At 48.5% G+C, this 16,855-nt stretch overlaps 1 protein-coding gene across 1 annotated transcript in view; it reads left to right on the plus strand.

Annotated features, from left to right (window-relative positions):
• The window catches only part of LOC138848827 (calpain-13-like), a 63,745-nt gene that overhangs the window by 13,686 nt on the left and 33,204 nt on the right, over positions 1-16,855 (plus strand). The window contains exons 2-5 of the mRNA XM_070069721.1: positions 3,643-3,874; positions 8,317-8,389; positions 9,397-9,512; positions 15,648-15,784. Coding sequence (XP_069925822.1) covers positions 3,677-3,874; positions 8,317-8,389; positions 9,397-9,512; positions 15,648-15,784 — 524 coding nt within the window. The 5' untranslated portion in view covers positions 3,643-3,676. The remainder of the gene's footprint in view (positions 1-3,642; positions 3,875-8,316; positions 8,390-9,396; positions 9,513-15,647; positions 15,785-16,855) is intronic.

The raw sequence follows: 16,855 nt of genomic DNA on the forward strand, positions 1-16,855 counted from the left end.
TGTCTCTCTCTACCTCTGTCTCTCCCCCACCCCAACTCTGCCTTTCAAATAAATAAATCTTTAAAAAAAGATAAAGATTCTCCCCTCAGAGATGCCCAGCTCCTCCAGCATTAGATGTATTCCTGTGAGTGGTCCCCACAGCCTTTCTGTTCCCCCTGGGCCTGGGCAGGCCAGTCATGAGTGGTGAGCAGCAGCAGAGCTGAGGACACAGGTCTGGCCGCCCACTGTGGCCCTCGCCTCTGCCAGCCTCTCTGAGCCTAGCCTGTCCAGGGTATGAGCACATCCTCCTCTTGGGGCTGTTGGGTCTCTGCACATTCTCTCCACACCCAAAATAATTGCATCACATGGATAACTGTATTAACTGACCGCTGTCCATTCACCTATCCATGTGATAGGCATCTTACAAGTGTGGCTTCCTCTGCACCTCATAGCAACCCTATGATGTGTGTACCACTACTATCATCTCCACTTCACCAATGAGGCAAGTAAATACTAGAATGGGAGTTCCAGGGGCGGGCACTGTGGTGCAGCGGGTTAAAGCCCTGGCCTGAAGCACTGGCATCCCATATGGGAGTCGGTTCTAGTCCCAGCTGCTCCTCTTCCAATCCAGCTCTCTACTATGGCCTGGGAAAGCAGTAGAAGATGGCCCAAGTCCTTGGGCCCCTGCATCCATGTGGGAGACCCAGAAGAAGCTCCTGGCTTTGGATCAGCCCATTTCTGACCCTTGCAGCCACCTGGGGAATGAACCAGCCGATGGAAGACCTCTCTCTCTGTCTCTACCTCTCTCTGTAACTCTCTCTTTCAAATAAATAAAATGAATATTTTTTAAAAAAAAGAATGGGAGTTCCTGAAGTCCAGCCAGGTCACTACCCAGCATGAGCAGTGGGGTTCTGCAGGTGGGCTGGGAGCCAGTTGATTTTTTTTAAAGATTTATTTATTTATTTGAAAGTCAAAGTTTTTTAAATATTTATTTATTAATTTGAAAGTCAAAGTTACACAGAGAAGGAGGGTCAGAGAGGGAGAGAGAATTCGCTGGTTCACTCCCCAATTGGCTGCAACAGCCAGAGCTGCTCTGATCCAAAGTCAGGAGCCAGGAGCTTCTTCTGGGTCTCCCACGTGGGGGTGCACATGGGTACAGGGGCCCAAGGACTTGGGCCATCTCTACTGCTTTCCCAGGCCATAGCAGAGAGCTGGATTGGAAGTGGAGCAGCCAGGACTCAAACAGGTGCCCATATGGGATGCTGGCACTGCTGACCGTGGCTTTACCTGCTATGCCACAGCCCTGACCCCCATGGGACCCAGTTTTATGATGCTGATGGAGATGTGAAGCAAGTCTTTAGATGTTCATTTTCTCCATACAAGTAAGGGCTGCTTGCTGGAACCCCAGATTGTGTTATTAAGGGTAACCAGTTTAATTTTCATAAACTAAAATTAGCTCACCACATGAGTTGATCTTATGTGCTAATATTTCACAGAGAGGTGGGAAGTTTGGCAAAGCTGTCCCTGAGCACACACGGAGAGCTGGTAAACCCACAATTTTCACAACTCTTCATTACCAGGTGTTACTGCCTTTGCCTTGAGTTGTCAATTTCTGTCACTGTTTTCTTGCTCTTGAATGATGTCTGGCTGTTATTTCAGCTTCATCACTGTTTATTTAATTTGTTGTGGACTTAACCCTATTGCGAATGGTGAGGCATATTGGATATTTCGACTTGTTATTTTACAAAAACTATGTTGAAGAAATGTATATATCATGTTAAGTAAAAACCAAATGAAATTGTGTATATTTAACCATTTTTTACCTTAGGTTAAACCATACAAAACTGACTATATTTAACCAAAATTACCTACAAATATGACAATTACACATTGTTCCATCTACTAGTTCAAATATAAATTATTCATATCCTGTTTGCAAGACAATTGTATGTACATTTCCCTCCAAATTACATTTCATTGGTAATATTCTAATCTATGAAATCTAAACAATTTGCCACATACAGCCATTTAGCTGTAAGAAAATTGCTAAGTTATTGTAAGTTTGCTTACAATCACTTGCTTAGGTTCACGTCACATTCTTGATCACATGATTCCTTTTCCCATGTGAGATGGGGAGGGGTGAGACACACAGACGCTGGGGTCTTTTGTGCCACCTAAGCAGACTGATGGAGAAGCTGTAAAAGCAGCACCTTGGGGTCTGAGGAGGTTTTTCAAGCCCCACAACAGGTAAGCGTGGATTCTGCATCGAGACCCAGGCCAGCTCACAGGTGCAGGATCTGATATATATATTGGCAGACAGTATCATCATTATGGTGGCCTGAATGAAAAACCTCAGACTTACTCGACTTCTTTTTAGGGAAATTGGGGCATGCACATTCATTGAACGCCGACTGTATGTGTGTTCTTTTAGGTCAAACCTCATAGAACACTACAACTAGCCCTGCAAGGGTGGGCTGATCAGTCCACACAGGTAGAGATGTAGCTGTCCAAGCTCTAGGATTAGCTCAGTATTGTAGACTTGATGGACATGGAAAGGAAACTTCAAAACCACATGACCGTTCTCCACCATGTCTTGATTTTTACTCCTTCCCCCCTCCTTGCCATATTCAATTTACCAACTAATCCTCTTGGTTCCACCTGAAGTGTCTCTCCCCTCTGCCATGTTCACTCTCCACTCTCTATCATTGTCTGTCCCATGGACAAGAGCAGCAGCCTCCTCACTTCTTCCTCACTTCTATCTCTTCTCATCCTCTCCACCTGGCTCCCAACTTGCTCCCTACATCACCACTGGACATCAGATCTGATCCATCTGATCAGACCCTACCTCTTCAGACCCTGCTTGCAGAATGTAAAACCCTTCAGAATCTGACTCTAACCCGTATTGCTGGCCATCTCTTCCAAAGTCCCTGCCATTAGCTCCCCCTGCCCCCTGCCCCACAAAACCAACAAAGCCTCCAGTGACTCTACATTCTGTCCAGTGCTCCAAGACATTTCCAGCCCAACTGCTGGACCTCCGTACACTGACCACTCGGGGTGCCCGTAGGCACTTTGGAAAGAAGTCAATCCATCCTGTGCCTGGAAATTTCTTCCTGGAAGGCACAATTCAAAGGTCACTGCCAGTGAGAGAGTCATTCAGAGTGCCATGCAATTCACAGCTCCTCCTCTTTACTCCACCGGACTTTGTACACATTTTCAGTTGAACTCTTCCTGTTGGATGATATATATAGTTATTGAAATGTCTTCTATCTTTCCCACTTGATAATGAGCCTCTAGGGGATAAAGATCATGTTGTATTTATATTTGGATTGCCAGTATTCCAGAGAACGCCTGGCACAGGTCAATGCTCAACCAGTGTCCATTAAATGTATCAATGGCCCGGTAGGCTCTCAGGTACATCGGAGCGCACGGTGAAGCTGTTCAGTACAGCAGACTGAATGCAGATCTGGAGTAAGAATGTTGAATTCTACCTGAGGCTTGCCTACCCACTGGCCACGTCACCAGGAACAGCGTGGATCTGGGTCTCAGTCTTCCCACTTGTAAATGGAGGGAGGGTAGTGGACATCTGAGTACCCTTATAGACTCAGGGCTGATGATCCAAATGACTTGACAGCTCACTCCAGAAAATATTCCTTCTCTCACCAGAAAGAAACCATCTCCGAAGTTTCACAAGGGAGTCATGGCGCAAAACCGCAGGCCTGTGGCAGAGTCTTCCTTCATCAAGTTCAAGGAGCAGGACTTCAGCTCCTTGCGGGATCATTGCTTAAGCAGGCGCCAGCTCTTTGAGGATGAGACATTCCCTGCCACGGCTTCTTCCATAGGCCATAAGTTGCTCCAGGAAAAGAACCTGTCCCAAGTGGAGTGGAAGCGGCCACACGTGAGTGAACCCCCAGGAACACACCCAGCTCTGGGACCCTTGGAGCACCTGCCTTGGTGCCTCCCACTAAAAGGAGGAAGGACTCAGAATGAAACTGGCCTGGTCCCTCTGCTACAGTGGTCAGTGGTGTATGCACTCGGGGGGATGGGGAGACTAATGAAAACAGGACCTGGGACCCTTGAGCTGTACGTAACCCAGTTCTAACAAACTACATCATTATGTTGAGTGAGCACATCACTAGGTTAAAATGCCTCAGTTTTCTCACCAGAAAAATGGGAAACCCCAGTTATGAATATTATAGTAGTTGGTCTATAGGTATAGTAGTTGGTCTACAGAGTCTCTTCCACCCCCGTTATTGGTCCATTTATCAGTCTGCCATCCTTTATTCTCTTCAGATATGAATAACTATATGTCCTTTTCTGTGCCCCTATCTGAATTTCCTCCCAGGGAATATATCATGTCAGTCATTCATACTGTAGGATGAATTTCAGTTCTTGCCCTGCCTCTCTTTTATATTTACATGTTTAATCTTATAGAAAATTGATCACCTATAAAAGAATTTCAGACATCAGCCATCAAACTAAGGAGATATAGCAGAGCAATGTTTAAACCAGCCTCATTCCGCCCCAGCAGATGTCCACTACTAGTTCTGCCTTGCAGCAAGGGGAGCCCTGATGATTTTTCTAGAACAATCTCAATTTTAGGGTGTGAAACTCCATGGGATATTTCTCATGGTCATACTCTCCTCGGGATTAATGTTGAGGCAAAAGATCTGGATTAGAACCATTGTGAGGGTTCTGAAACCCATTGCTGCTGTTGGTGCTTCTGCAAACTGATGGCAGAACCCAGACCAAGGGAAAACAGGATAATATCCAGTAAGTTAATGAATCTAATATCAGCAGCCATCACTAAACACTGAATACCCACCAAGCACTCTACTGAGCTCTTTCAATATGGCCAGGGAGGTTAAACAGGAAAGGAACTTTCTGGCTGTGGATACGTAGTGGATATCTTCTCCAGGGAAAAGTTGACGGCATCCAGCTGTACGGGAGACAGCCTCTTCCCTGCATCTAGACAGATTTGTAGTTTAGGGGAAGGGAAGCGTTCATGGGGATGAGGTTAGGCTTGAGGAGCTGCTTAAAGGAAGATGTGGGTATTTCAGCCTCCTAGGGTCTTTCTCATTATCCATCCTCAGTAAATCTCCACCAACAACTTCATTCTTCTGACCTTCACCTGTCACGGAGAGCTGAGGCAGGCACCACACATGCTGTTCTTTTCCTCACGTGGTACTTGAGTGCGTAACAGGGACTCTGCTAGGATTTGGATGAATGAATACACGAGTGAGTGAACAAATGAATGAATGACTCTAAGCCTTTAAATGTGACGTTCCCTTGGGTCTCTTATCACAGCTGGCAACATGCATATTTTAGTAGAACTTTTGAGGACTTTCCGTGTGTCCTCTCTTCCTTTATCTCCTCTGTTTGCTCCCAATTTTATAGGAAGGTGAGTTGAGGCTCAGCCAGGTGATGAGACTTGCCCAGGTGACATGGTTAGGGAAGGGAAGAGTCCAGGATTGAAATTCAGACTCCTGACTCCACATACTGTATTCTTACTCACATGGACATGAATGCATAATGGGAACTCAGCTAGGATTTGAGTGAATGAGTGAAAGAACACTTGAATGAATGACTCCGAGTTGTGAGATGCAACTTTCCAGCTTGTATGTGCATTAGAGAAAACTCGGGTTGCCCTCTTTCCTAGGCAGGATGGCAGAGGAATAAACCAATGTGTTCAACCCTTCAACATTGTGATGACCTTGACAGCCATAGTTGTAACTGTGGTCACAAACAGCCCGAGACAGGAACCAGAGCCAGGTTTTCCACCAGGCTGACAGGGACTCAGCCACTGGAGCACTGCCTGCTGCCTCCCCAGGTGCACATTAGCAGGGAGCTGGAGTCAGGGGTAGAGCCATACTCAAACCCAGTCACTCCCAACACGCAACACAGGCATCCAAGCAGCAGCATCTTAACCACTTCACCCAGTACCTAACCCCAGAGAGAGCATTTCCTTTTCTTTTTTTATGATTTATTTATTTATTTGAAAGTCAGAGTTAGAGAGAGAGACAGAGAGAGATTCTTCCATCCATTCTTCCATACACTGATTCCCTCTCTCTCTTCACTCTCTTCTTTTTTTTTTTTTTTTTTTTTTTTTTTGGACAGGCAGAGTTATACAGTGAGAGAGAGAGACCGAATGAAAGGTCTTCCTTCCGTTGGTCCACCCCCAACAGGGCCGCTGCCTAATTCGTGTTTATATTCTATCATGTTCAATAATGACTGCGCCCTAGACTCTGGCTTGGCCTGTGGGGGCAGCCTTTTTCATTCTGCAGGTATTACAAAAGAACTGCATCAATATTTATTGAGCAAGGACTCTGTCAGCTGCTGAGCTAAGCACTGCACTTCCTGCTCCTCATTCGCAGGTGGCAGGTCTGGTTCTCCTCCACTGCAGGGCATAGTCGTGGCATCCAGCAGCTGGCCCTTGCCATGGTGGCTCTATCACATGTTTCTCCCACCTGGGTGCACCTGTTCTGTGTTCATGCTCATTTTACATGGAAGGATACTGAGGCTTAGCCAAGCAGAGCAGAGAGCTCCAGGCTCAAGGTCATGCAGGGAGAACTGTCATGGCAGAATCCACACCGGTTTGTCTGCCGGGGCTGTCCAAGCATGCCCACCATGAGGAAGGGCTGCAGCTCCGTGGCAGAGAAATGGAGTGAAACAGTCCTCACTCCTGGTCCCGCCGTGGGGCCCCAGCCTGTGAAAGTCCCATGAGAGGAGGGCTCTGGGTGTCCCTGCTCATGGCAGCAGCCTCCTTTAAGAGCTCCAACTCCTTTTCCAGTATGGAAAAAGTGAGATGGAGTGGAGGGTGGGGTGGCACACTTGAGACACTGAGGTGCCAGCATACCGTATCAGAGTGCTGGGGTTTGAGTGCCGTCTCTGCCCCTGCTGCTGCTCCCAGCTTCCACTCGTGAGTCTGAGAAGGCCAACATGGAGTTCTGGGCTCCTGGCTTTGGCCTGACAGCCCTGACTGTTGGGGAGTGAACCAGCAGATGGAAGATTCTCTCTCTCTCTCTTTCTCTTCCTTTAAAATAAAAATAAACAAAACTTCATTTCAAAAGCTCTTAGGGTGCCCCCAAGGTGTTTTAAAATTGGCTCCGTGGCCCCAGCACACTGCCAGACTCAGGCAGGGCCTTCTTCCCTGCTGGCTTGTGTTAGAGGAGACGCGGTTCTGCCCAGCCTTGGCTCTGGCCGGGCAACCCCCACCCTGCAGGCCTGGGCCTGAGCGTGTTCCGCCTGGCATCCGATGGGCTGGTGTCTGTTGGGAAAGCAGGGAAACAGTGCAGGGGGAGGATGCCCTCAGCTGGGTGAGGTGTACACTTCTGTTTGTCCTGGATTCTGCACCTCTACCAGGAGACTGGCAGCTCAGGCAGGGCTGGCAGGTGCTCCTGGACACATGACTCTGTACACTGATCACTGTGGAGCCAAAGAATCCATTTACAGCCCTGCCCTGTACCCTGGGAACTTGCTTGTCAATATAAGAAGAAATGACACAGCCAAAATTACCAAGCTGTGCACCTTGTACCACAGAACTGCAGGCAGAGCTGCACTGAGAGGTAGCTGAGACGAACACCGAGGGCTCCTTGTGCACACAAACCTCGAGGCCTGGCTGTGGCTGGGACGGGAGACAGACCCTGGCACAGTGTGCCTTGAATGTGCATGTGGGCCCCCTGCAGGAACTCTCAGGTCAGCTCAGAGTCCCCCGAATTCTGCCAGACACTGCTGCTCTCTGGAATCCTCCACTCGCCTCTTCCCGCCCTTTCTGTGGCTGGCAGGTGCTCTGTGTGTTGGAGGTCAGGGAAGAATTGGACACTGAGTAAACAGCACTTGGGACAAGGGCCCAGGCACCTTCCGGTCTCACTCTGAGTTAGCCGCATCTGAGCAGTGGGCCAAGAACTGAGCAATCGCATGTCCCATGTGGCATAAGGCTGGATTTCAACCTGGAGTCCAGAATGCCTAAGCTTCGGTGTGAGCTGGTCTGGTACTGTATTATGTTTAGAAATGTCTCCTCTAATACAGATATCCCATTCCGTTTTGTCCGTTTGCAACCTCTTAATAAAACGCTGGTTTGCGGAGGGCTATTTGCTACAAGAATCTTGAATCCTCATTTATGTTATCCTCACGCAGTTTGTGTGGGCATCATTGCCTCTGATTCCTGCCTTCCTGGTAGCAGGAAAAGCTGAAGAACAAAGGGAAGGTTCAAACTCTGATTTTCAGTACTCAATTAAGAATTAACCTTGGTCCCTCAAAGACAAAGGGAATGATGTCTTAGGAACCCCCCTGGGACATAGAGGACGAAGGATGCTATAGTGTTTCTTCCTCTTTCCTAAGGATTTGTCAGCGGGCCCCCCTCACTTCATCCTGGAAGGTGTGAGCAGATTTGACATCCAACAAGGAGAAGCAGGTAAGAAATCAGCATTTTCCTGGGAAGCCACTGTTCCTTGGACCAAGTAGGTAGATGCCCATCTGTACACCAGCCCATAAATCCCCATCAGGGCTTCTCCTGCCTGGAGAGATGATCTCTCCGTGGGCGTCTTTGTGGCATGAAATGTCATGGCAAGGATTGACTGCATGGAAAGTGTGGGAGGGAAGGGCTCACATGACATCCAAAGAGGAACTCAAGACCACACAGTCCTCAGTGGGGAAGAGGAGAGAAATCCGGTGAGGGCTATAGGGTTCCCAGCATGCACAGGGGCTGAGCAAATATGAGCAGAGAAAAATAGAAATCTGGTTACTGCAATTGCACGGAACACTCTTGTCCCTGATGTTGGCAGCCAAACTCACTATGATGTTAGCCCTGGGTGCCTATGGCCAAAAGAGAATCAGGATTACGTCGGCTCCTCAGCTTCACCCCAGGTTTGGCTGGGGCATCTTCGCCCCATCTTCACTCACTGTCAGCTACCACCACTGCCACGAACACCACCAGCCCTTTGCCTATCTTGCTCAGAACTGACCCACTGAATCCTTCCCCCAGTGCTCTTTCAAAGGGTAGAAAACCATTACAATCTGAACATCCATAATCCAAATCTCCAAAATTCAAAACACTCTTAAATCCAAACTTTTTGGGGGCTGGCGTGATGCCACCGTGGAAAATTCCACACCTGACGTGATGGATTGCAGGAAGATGCAGCTGCACTACAGATGCTGTGTCACATTGCCTTCAGGCTGTGTCTAAGGTAGCCCGGGAAGAAAAGGGTGTTTCATGTTTAGACATGAGGCCATCCCCAGGATATTTTCTTTGGGACATGCAAATGTCCCAACATCCAAAAGCTAGACATTTCTGCTTCCAGGCATTGCAGATACGGGATTGAGAAGGAGCTGTGCAGACCCTGGAGACAGGGACCTGTGAAATCCTGGGGAGGGGCTTCCAGGTGTGGCCAGTCAGCTTCCCGTGGCTCTACCCTTTTCCAGGAGACTGCTGGTTCCTGGCAGCGCTGGGCTCCTTGACCCAGAACCCACAGTGTCTGGAGAAGATCATGCTACACCAGAGCTTTTCTCACCAGTATGCGGGGATTTTCCGCTTCCAGGTACGTGTACCACTTCCTGCACGACCAGGTTCTCTGTGAGCACAGGGAAGTGGCAAGAGGCAGGGTGAGTCTCATGGCCTGGCAGCTGGAGAGAGGAGTGGGGGAAGTCCCCTCTCTACAAGGGACTGGCGTTTATGGTCTGACAGCGCATGGGAAAGACGAGAGTCACAATGTTTTTGTGCAAATGAAGAGAAATGGCAGAAACAATTAGCAAGAGGAAAGAGCTGTCGGTCAAGAACCCTGCAGCCAGCACTGAACATTTGTCTCCAAGTCTATTTCTGTGCCATAGTGTGTTCTGTCGATTACAGGGGCTTTCTATGAAGCTGCAACACCTCACTGGCTGAGTTCCCCTTCGTTATTCATTACTCTTTTCTCAAAAAGATCTTCCTAATTCTTGCACATTTATTCTTTCATGAGCATTAAAAAACCCTTTTGTCTAATTAAAAAGAAGCACCATTATGATGCAGAATAGAAGAGCCTTAAATGTATGTATTAATTTGGAAAAAATTACTGTTTTATTATTTTAATTATTCCTTTCCAGAAACATGTTATTCTCTATATGTATTCAGAAGTAGTTTTATGCCCTTCTATAAAATGTTGCAGTTATGTTTTCATATTGGTGCTGTGCCGTTCTTTGTAAATTTATTCTCAAATATTTTATGATTTTGTACCGAATGTGAATGAGATTTTATTCCTCTCATTTCTAGCTTGATGTTGCTGGAAAATAGAAAAGCTACTACTTATGTATTTAACTCTATCCAGCTACCTTACCAATTTTTTATTAGTTTTCCTTTTTTTCTTTACCTGATAATATCTGTAAGTAAAGATAATTCTGTCTCTCATTTTAATATTTGTAAAACCTATTTTGTTCCTTTGTCTGTCACATGGGAAAGAACCTCAGTATTCTGGTTTTTTTTTTAAGATTTATTATTTATGTGAAAGACAGTTATGAGAGAGGGAAAGCCAGAGTGAGAGATCTTCCATCTACTGATTCACTCCCCAGAGGCAGCTGCAGCCGGAGCTGGGCCAGGCTGAAGCCAGGAGCCAGGTGCTTCTTCTTCCAGGTTTCCCACATAGGTGGCAGGGTCCCAAGCATGTGGGCCACCTTCTGCTGTTTTTCCCAGGCCACAGCAGGGAGTTGGATCAGAAGAGGAGCAACGAGCACTTAAACCCGTGCCCATGTGGGATGCCAGTCAAGAGGGAAACCCTGCCTTCTCTGGCTTTTAGGAACATATTTTCTTGACATTCTGTTCTTTCCATACACTGTTGGATTCAATGTGCTGGGAGTGCTGTTAGCATTTTTACCTATATCATGCATGAAATTGGTTTCTAAGTGATGTTACATTTATCATGTTTGAATTACACTAATTTTAAAAAATGAACTGATTATGCATGACTTTTTAAATATGAAGTAATTTGAATAACAGTTGCTAATCCCTGATGATCTGTTTTGTGAAAGTAAGATTGACCATTGTTGAAGGCCTACCTACTCTTCAAATGTGATTCTTTAACTCTCTCAGTGTATTCAGCTATGGGTCTGCCTGAACCTCTTATTTCTACTGGAATGAGTTCTGGAAATTTATGCTTTACAAGAAAAAAACTCCACTGTTTCTTCTGTATTTCCAAATGTACTGCCATAGAGTTCCACGTACGATTTTCAGAGGGTTCATTCCATCTTGTAATCTATGGCTAAGCCTGCCTTCTCAGTCACAGTGCTAGATGTTCATTTTTCCAGTTTTCTTAATCCAACCAATTGATATAACTAATTATTTTAGCAAATTAACTTTGGGTTTTCATTTTTCTTATTTTTTTGAAATTGTTTGTAAATAATTAAATTTAATTTTATTTTATTTTTTATTTATTTTTTTTGACAGACAGAGTTAAACAGTGAGAGAGAGAGACAGAAAGAAAGGTCTTCCTTCCATTGGTTCACCCCCAAATGGCTGCTGCGGCCAGCACGCTGCGCCAATCCGAAGCCAGGAGCCAGGTGCTTCCTCCTGATCTCCCATGCGGGTGCAGGGCCCAAGCACCTGGGCCATCCTCCACTGCCTTCCTGGGCCACAGCAGAGAGCTGGACTGGAAGAGGGGCAACTGGGACAGAATCCGGCGCCCTGACCCGGTGTGCGTGTGCCGCAGGCGAAGGATTAGTCTAGTGAGCCATGGGACCGGCCAAATTTAATTTTTATTCTTTTATGTTCTCCTGGTTAATTTTATTGTTCGTTTTGTTTTTTTCCTGAAATTACACATTTAATATCCTTAGTTTTTTCTCAGTAATGTAAGGCTCATAATTTATATCTGAGGTCTTACCTGGAGCCATCGGTTTCAATATAAATGACTTCCTTTTATCAGTGTTAAGATGTTGTGTTCTTAGTTTCATTTTTTTTCTTTCACATGGTGGTTTTTCTTAATGTTTATTTCATTCTCAAGTGATTAAGTTTGCAGAGAGTAATATTCCAGTTGCTGGGATTTCATTTTATTAGATTATGGTCAGAGAATATAATTTATACAATGTCTGTCTCCGTTTGGGGAAATTACTAAGTTATTTGTATTTGTGGCCACGTCCAGGACAGCTCCTGTGAGTGGCTCCTGGATGCACAAGAGATGCGGACCATCCACTTGTTCGTCAGTTTCGTGTAGGGAATCAACACCTGTTCTGACTTGCAGTTGGCATCACCTGCGCTGTCTGTTTTGTCTCAGCCTCATTTGCCTGCTTGCTGTACCAAGTTCTGAAACAGACAAAGCTGCCCCTCATGGCTTTTCTCTGGAGATCCCTGATGCTTCCAGACCTTCGGGCTGGCCTCTGCCTGTGCTCTTCTTTGCTGGTCAGGGGGTTACAATCTTGCCATCTTCTTGTTGGAGTCCTAAAGCTTGCGTAGGGTCCCCACCTGCTGCACTTACCTTGCTTTTGGCCACGAGTTCATGTTCTCCTGCTGTCATCTTGGCACCTCGCCCTCATACTTCCCTTCCATCCTTGGCTGAGCCTTTGCCATCGCTGTCATTTTCCCGGTGTGATGAGTATGTCTCTTATACATAAGTATGTAAGAAGAAACTGAAAAGTCACTGTTTCTTCCCTTTCCTCCTTGTCTTAACACTTTTCCTCTAACGTCTCCTCCATGGAGAGAAGCAAGACCTTCAATCACCTCCTCAGACGACAGGAAGTCTCACTGGCTCGCCCTCGAGAACAGGTCACACTCAGGCGTGCAATTCTGGGATCCCGTTCCTTTTCCTCGGAAGTCTGTAAACGTTGCCCCACTGTCTTGTAGTATCTAACAGTGCAGAAGAGAGATCCAGAGTTACTCTGTTCTCCTGACTTTCAGCACGGGCTTCCTGGCTGCTTGTCTGTAAGAGATGCTCACTTGCTCATTTGCTCGCTATCTCTATGTGTGTGTGTGTGTGTGTGTGTGTGTTTGTGTTTGTGTGTGTGTCTGTCTGTCTGTCTTTATGGAGTTCAGGAAATTCTCAAGACTCTATCTGGATATATGTCTTCTAGAAACTCATCTCATGGGGCCAGTGTGTGGTGCAGCAACTAAAGCTGCTGCCTGCAGAGCTGGCATCCCATATGGGTGCCAGTTTGAGTCCCAGCTGCTCCACTTCAATCCAGCTTGCTGCTAATGGCCTGGAAAAAGCAGCAACAGATGCCCCAAGTGCTTAGGCCACTGAACCCACATGGGAGACCTGGAAGAAGCTCCTGGCTTCAACCTGGCCCAGCCCTGCCTTTCAAATAAATAAATAAATCTTTATTTACAAAAGAAAGAAAAAGCAAAGAAACTCATCTCACTGGAATTCAGCATTTTCAATCTGAAGTCCTGCCTCCTGCTCAGCCAGGTTTCTGTGCCTTTATCCTGGGCTCCCGCCTTCATCATGTTCTTGCTTCCTGTGTGCCAACATGTGTATCCTGATCTTCCAACAGGTGCCCAGGTGCTGCTGCTGCTGCTGCTGGTCCGAGGACCACACCACAGGAGCAGCTGAAAGGCTCCAGGGCTGAGCTGTGTCCGAGTCTGTCCCGGGGCTGCCAGCATAGAGGGAGTTAGGGAGGTGGTTGGACAACCTAAGGCCCAGGAGGGACATACTGTGCTCCTCCGCAAGTGGTTCTGCAGAAGCGGCTGTGGTGCTGACCTCTGCAACCTCTTCCTGTCCCTGTGTGCTCTGGCCCTGCTTCCAGAAAGGACCCATTTCCTAGAGTACCTCAAAAGGTCTGTCAACAAAGCTCTGGCTTCCTTATCAGACCCTTGGCTATTGCAAAGATGGCACCAGCATGGTTCTTGGGAGTCTACAGGCAATGTCCAAATGCCAGTCCTCCTCACCCCGAGCCAGGAACCAGGACACATAGGTCAGTAGTCTCATTCTTGGCCACAGTCAGGTCAACTGTACCTTATCTGGAATGGAACTCTTACCTGTGCTCCCTTTGTGTAGACAGAGCAAGCCTGGTCCCCGTTATCTGGGAGGAGAAGAGAGGGGAGGAAACTTTTAGAGGAAAACCCACCGGAAGTGCTCTTTCAAGCCAGGACTCTCTCCCTCTTCCTCTCTCTGTCGCTGTCCCTGTCCCTATCCTCCTCCCTCCCCTACTTTTTTTTTTAAATTTCCTTGTGTATATTCTACTAGAATGGCAAAGCATTTTCCTACATAAAACATTATCATTTTCCCATTACTTCAAAGCAATCCAATAAATGACTTTACAGTAAAAGGGCCTGAATGAACTCATTCTTGATGGCCAACTGTGCACCAGATAGCATCCTGGGCGCTGAACATCCCAGCTGTTAAAGACACGGGCCCCCTTCTCAACACTGGACTCTCACCCTCACAATCTCAGCCGACTCTGCTGTGGCCCTTGGGCCAGCTCCTACTCTTCCAACCAACTGACAGATGCAGAAGCTGAGTCACAGAGAATCAAGCGTCTTGCTCAGCATCTGTTGTTTGGGTGATAAGAGGCAACACCAGAATCCAGCACAGTCCCATCAACGACACCGTCTACTGTACGTTGCTTCAGAATTCAGCAGGAAGTCCAGATGGTTCTTCCAGGACCCCACTATGTAGGAGCTGTGACCAGGCTTCCGGGTGATCTCCCTCCCAATGCCGTCCCCGTGACCTCAACCTCCCCTGCCTCCGCACCTGCCCAGAGAATGTTGAGTCCACGGCTCTACTGCGAGCTCCTTCAGAGCAATGGCTCACTAGTGAGGGTGAGATCATCTCCGTGGCTGTCTCCGCTGACAACGCCAGCTCTTCTCTGGAAGTGTGTCCTCAGCTGGACACACAGCCTGGCCTCTGGGGTGTGTGACTGTGCGAAGGTCATGTGCATGAGAGGCCACATCCACCCAGGACTCTGCAGCCCACCTGGCGCAGACTTGCCTTTCTCTTTTCTGATGCCCAGTCCTGAAGCCAGCGCAGGGGAGGCCAATGAAGGGGCACAAGAGGCTGCTTTGTCATGCATTGCCCTCCTAGGTAGTACCCCCGGGTGACCCACCCAGAGCTGCACTCTAAAGTTGAAAGCAGTCTGCTCTGGTGAGGGGCACCTGCTTCATCGGTGCTCTTAGTGGTGGCAACGCCATCCAGTCTTGTGTCTCAGCTGTGACAACAGGGCCAGCAAGCAGAAGGTGGGCCACAGGGGGGCTGTCGCTCTTATTCTTCCCAAGCCGGCAGTGTCGATTTGCTTCCAGCCCCCCACCCCCATGCCCGCACAGTCCCCATGGCCTGGGGGTGTCTTCCCTAGATGCTTGCTACGTGCTTATACTCTACCTCCTCCCTCAAGTCTCCAGCTCCTCATGGCCATCCTGCTCCTTCCCGCCCCCTGTGGTAGGCTCGCACTCCCCGTCTGCCCTATGTTGCATCTCGGTGCTCTCGGAGGACATGCCCATGTTAGGCCACAGCGAGTAGTGAAGCCGAACTAGAACCCAAGTCTCTTCTGCCCTGCCTGTACTTTCCTCGGCTACCTTGGCACAGGGCTCACTCTTTCCCTCTGCCAGAGACCCAGCCATGCCTGTCTTCTGCTCAGCAGCCTGGATGACATCTTGTTCTGGGTGAAGCTGGTGTGGTTTTCTTCCAGATGGAGTTGCGGGTGCATCCGTGGTGTTGGGGTGCAGGAGTTGGGGTGCGGGAGCTGCCCCACCTCCACTGAGGCATCTGCCTGTCTCTCTCCAGTTCTGGCAGGATGGCCGCTTGGTGGAAGTGGTGGTGGATGACCGCCTGCCTGTTGTGGACAAGGCCTGCCTCTTCGTGCGTCCTCGCCAAGGCAACCAAGAGTTCTGGCCCTGCCTGCTGGAGAAAGCCTATGCCAAGTAAGTATGGCGCCCTCAGCCCAGACTTCCCACGCCAACCCTGCTGGCCAGCATCTCAACCTGCCAGGCACTCTCGGCCAGTTGGCCCTGCAGCTCCCCACGGCTCTCCCGAATGTAAGCAGTGCCCCCTCGTGGCGTCAAAGCCTTTGCCACCTGGCTGAGCATCCTCTGTGAACAGTTACCACCTCGAGGGTCAGCACTGGGGCCACTGAGAGGGGCCAGAGGAACTGAAGAAAGGGGCAGCACTGCAGTGACCAGATAGAGATGCAGAGACAATGTTACTGGTGTGGGTAGCACCCACATGAACACCTGAACCCTACCTGCTCAGTTGTCCTCCTGCTTAGGGAGTATGGGCATGAATTGGCCAAGTCTGTTGAATATAGGGGAGAGAAAAGCTTATGTGGGGATTTTTTTAAACCCCCTCCCCAAGGTTGGAACATCGAGAGGAGAATGGGGATGATGGCCAGGTTGGCCGCACATCCACCCACCCGGATAATCTGCAGAGTGCATCTGCTGCACTGCCCCCTGCTGGCCACCCCGGCCATGGATCCCAGCACTGCCCCCTGCTGGCCACCCCTGCCCTAGATCCCAGCACTGACCCCTGCTGGCTGGCCCTGCCCTGGATCTCTTCGCTCCTCCTTCTTCTCCACCATGGTTGGGCCCACGCTGCCCACAAATCAGGCTGAAGCAGGGGACAAGGACCAGGCTCTCAGAATTCCCCCCTTCAGGTGGCAAGGGATGGTGACAGCATGACAAGCACAGCTCTCTCTGCTGTGCTTGCTGTCAGCCACAGGGGCTAAGAGTAGTCACCTGGCTCCCAAAGCGCCAGCAGGACAGAACTCATGTTTATACAGCGGAGGGAGTGAGATCTCCTTGTCCACAAGCCAGCTACCTCCACAATGAGTGTTATGGGAACTATGCATAGACAGACGGCTCCAAAGGACACAGGCAGGGAGCTAGTGGACCATGGAGGGTGGAGGCAGAGAGAGAAAGAGATTTCCCATGTACTGGTTCACTCCCCAAATGCGTGTGTATGTGTATGAGTGATTGAGGCTGAATGGTAGCTGAAGC

This window comes from Oryctolagus cuniculus, chromosome 2 (genome assembly GCF_964237555.1).
Source record: "Oryctolagus cuniculus chromosome 2, mOryCun1.1, whole genome shotgun sequence".
NCBI lineage: Eukaryota > Metazoa > Chordata > Mammalia > Lagomorpha > Leporidae > Oryctolagus > Oryctolagus cuniculus.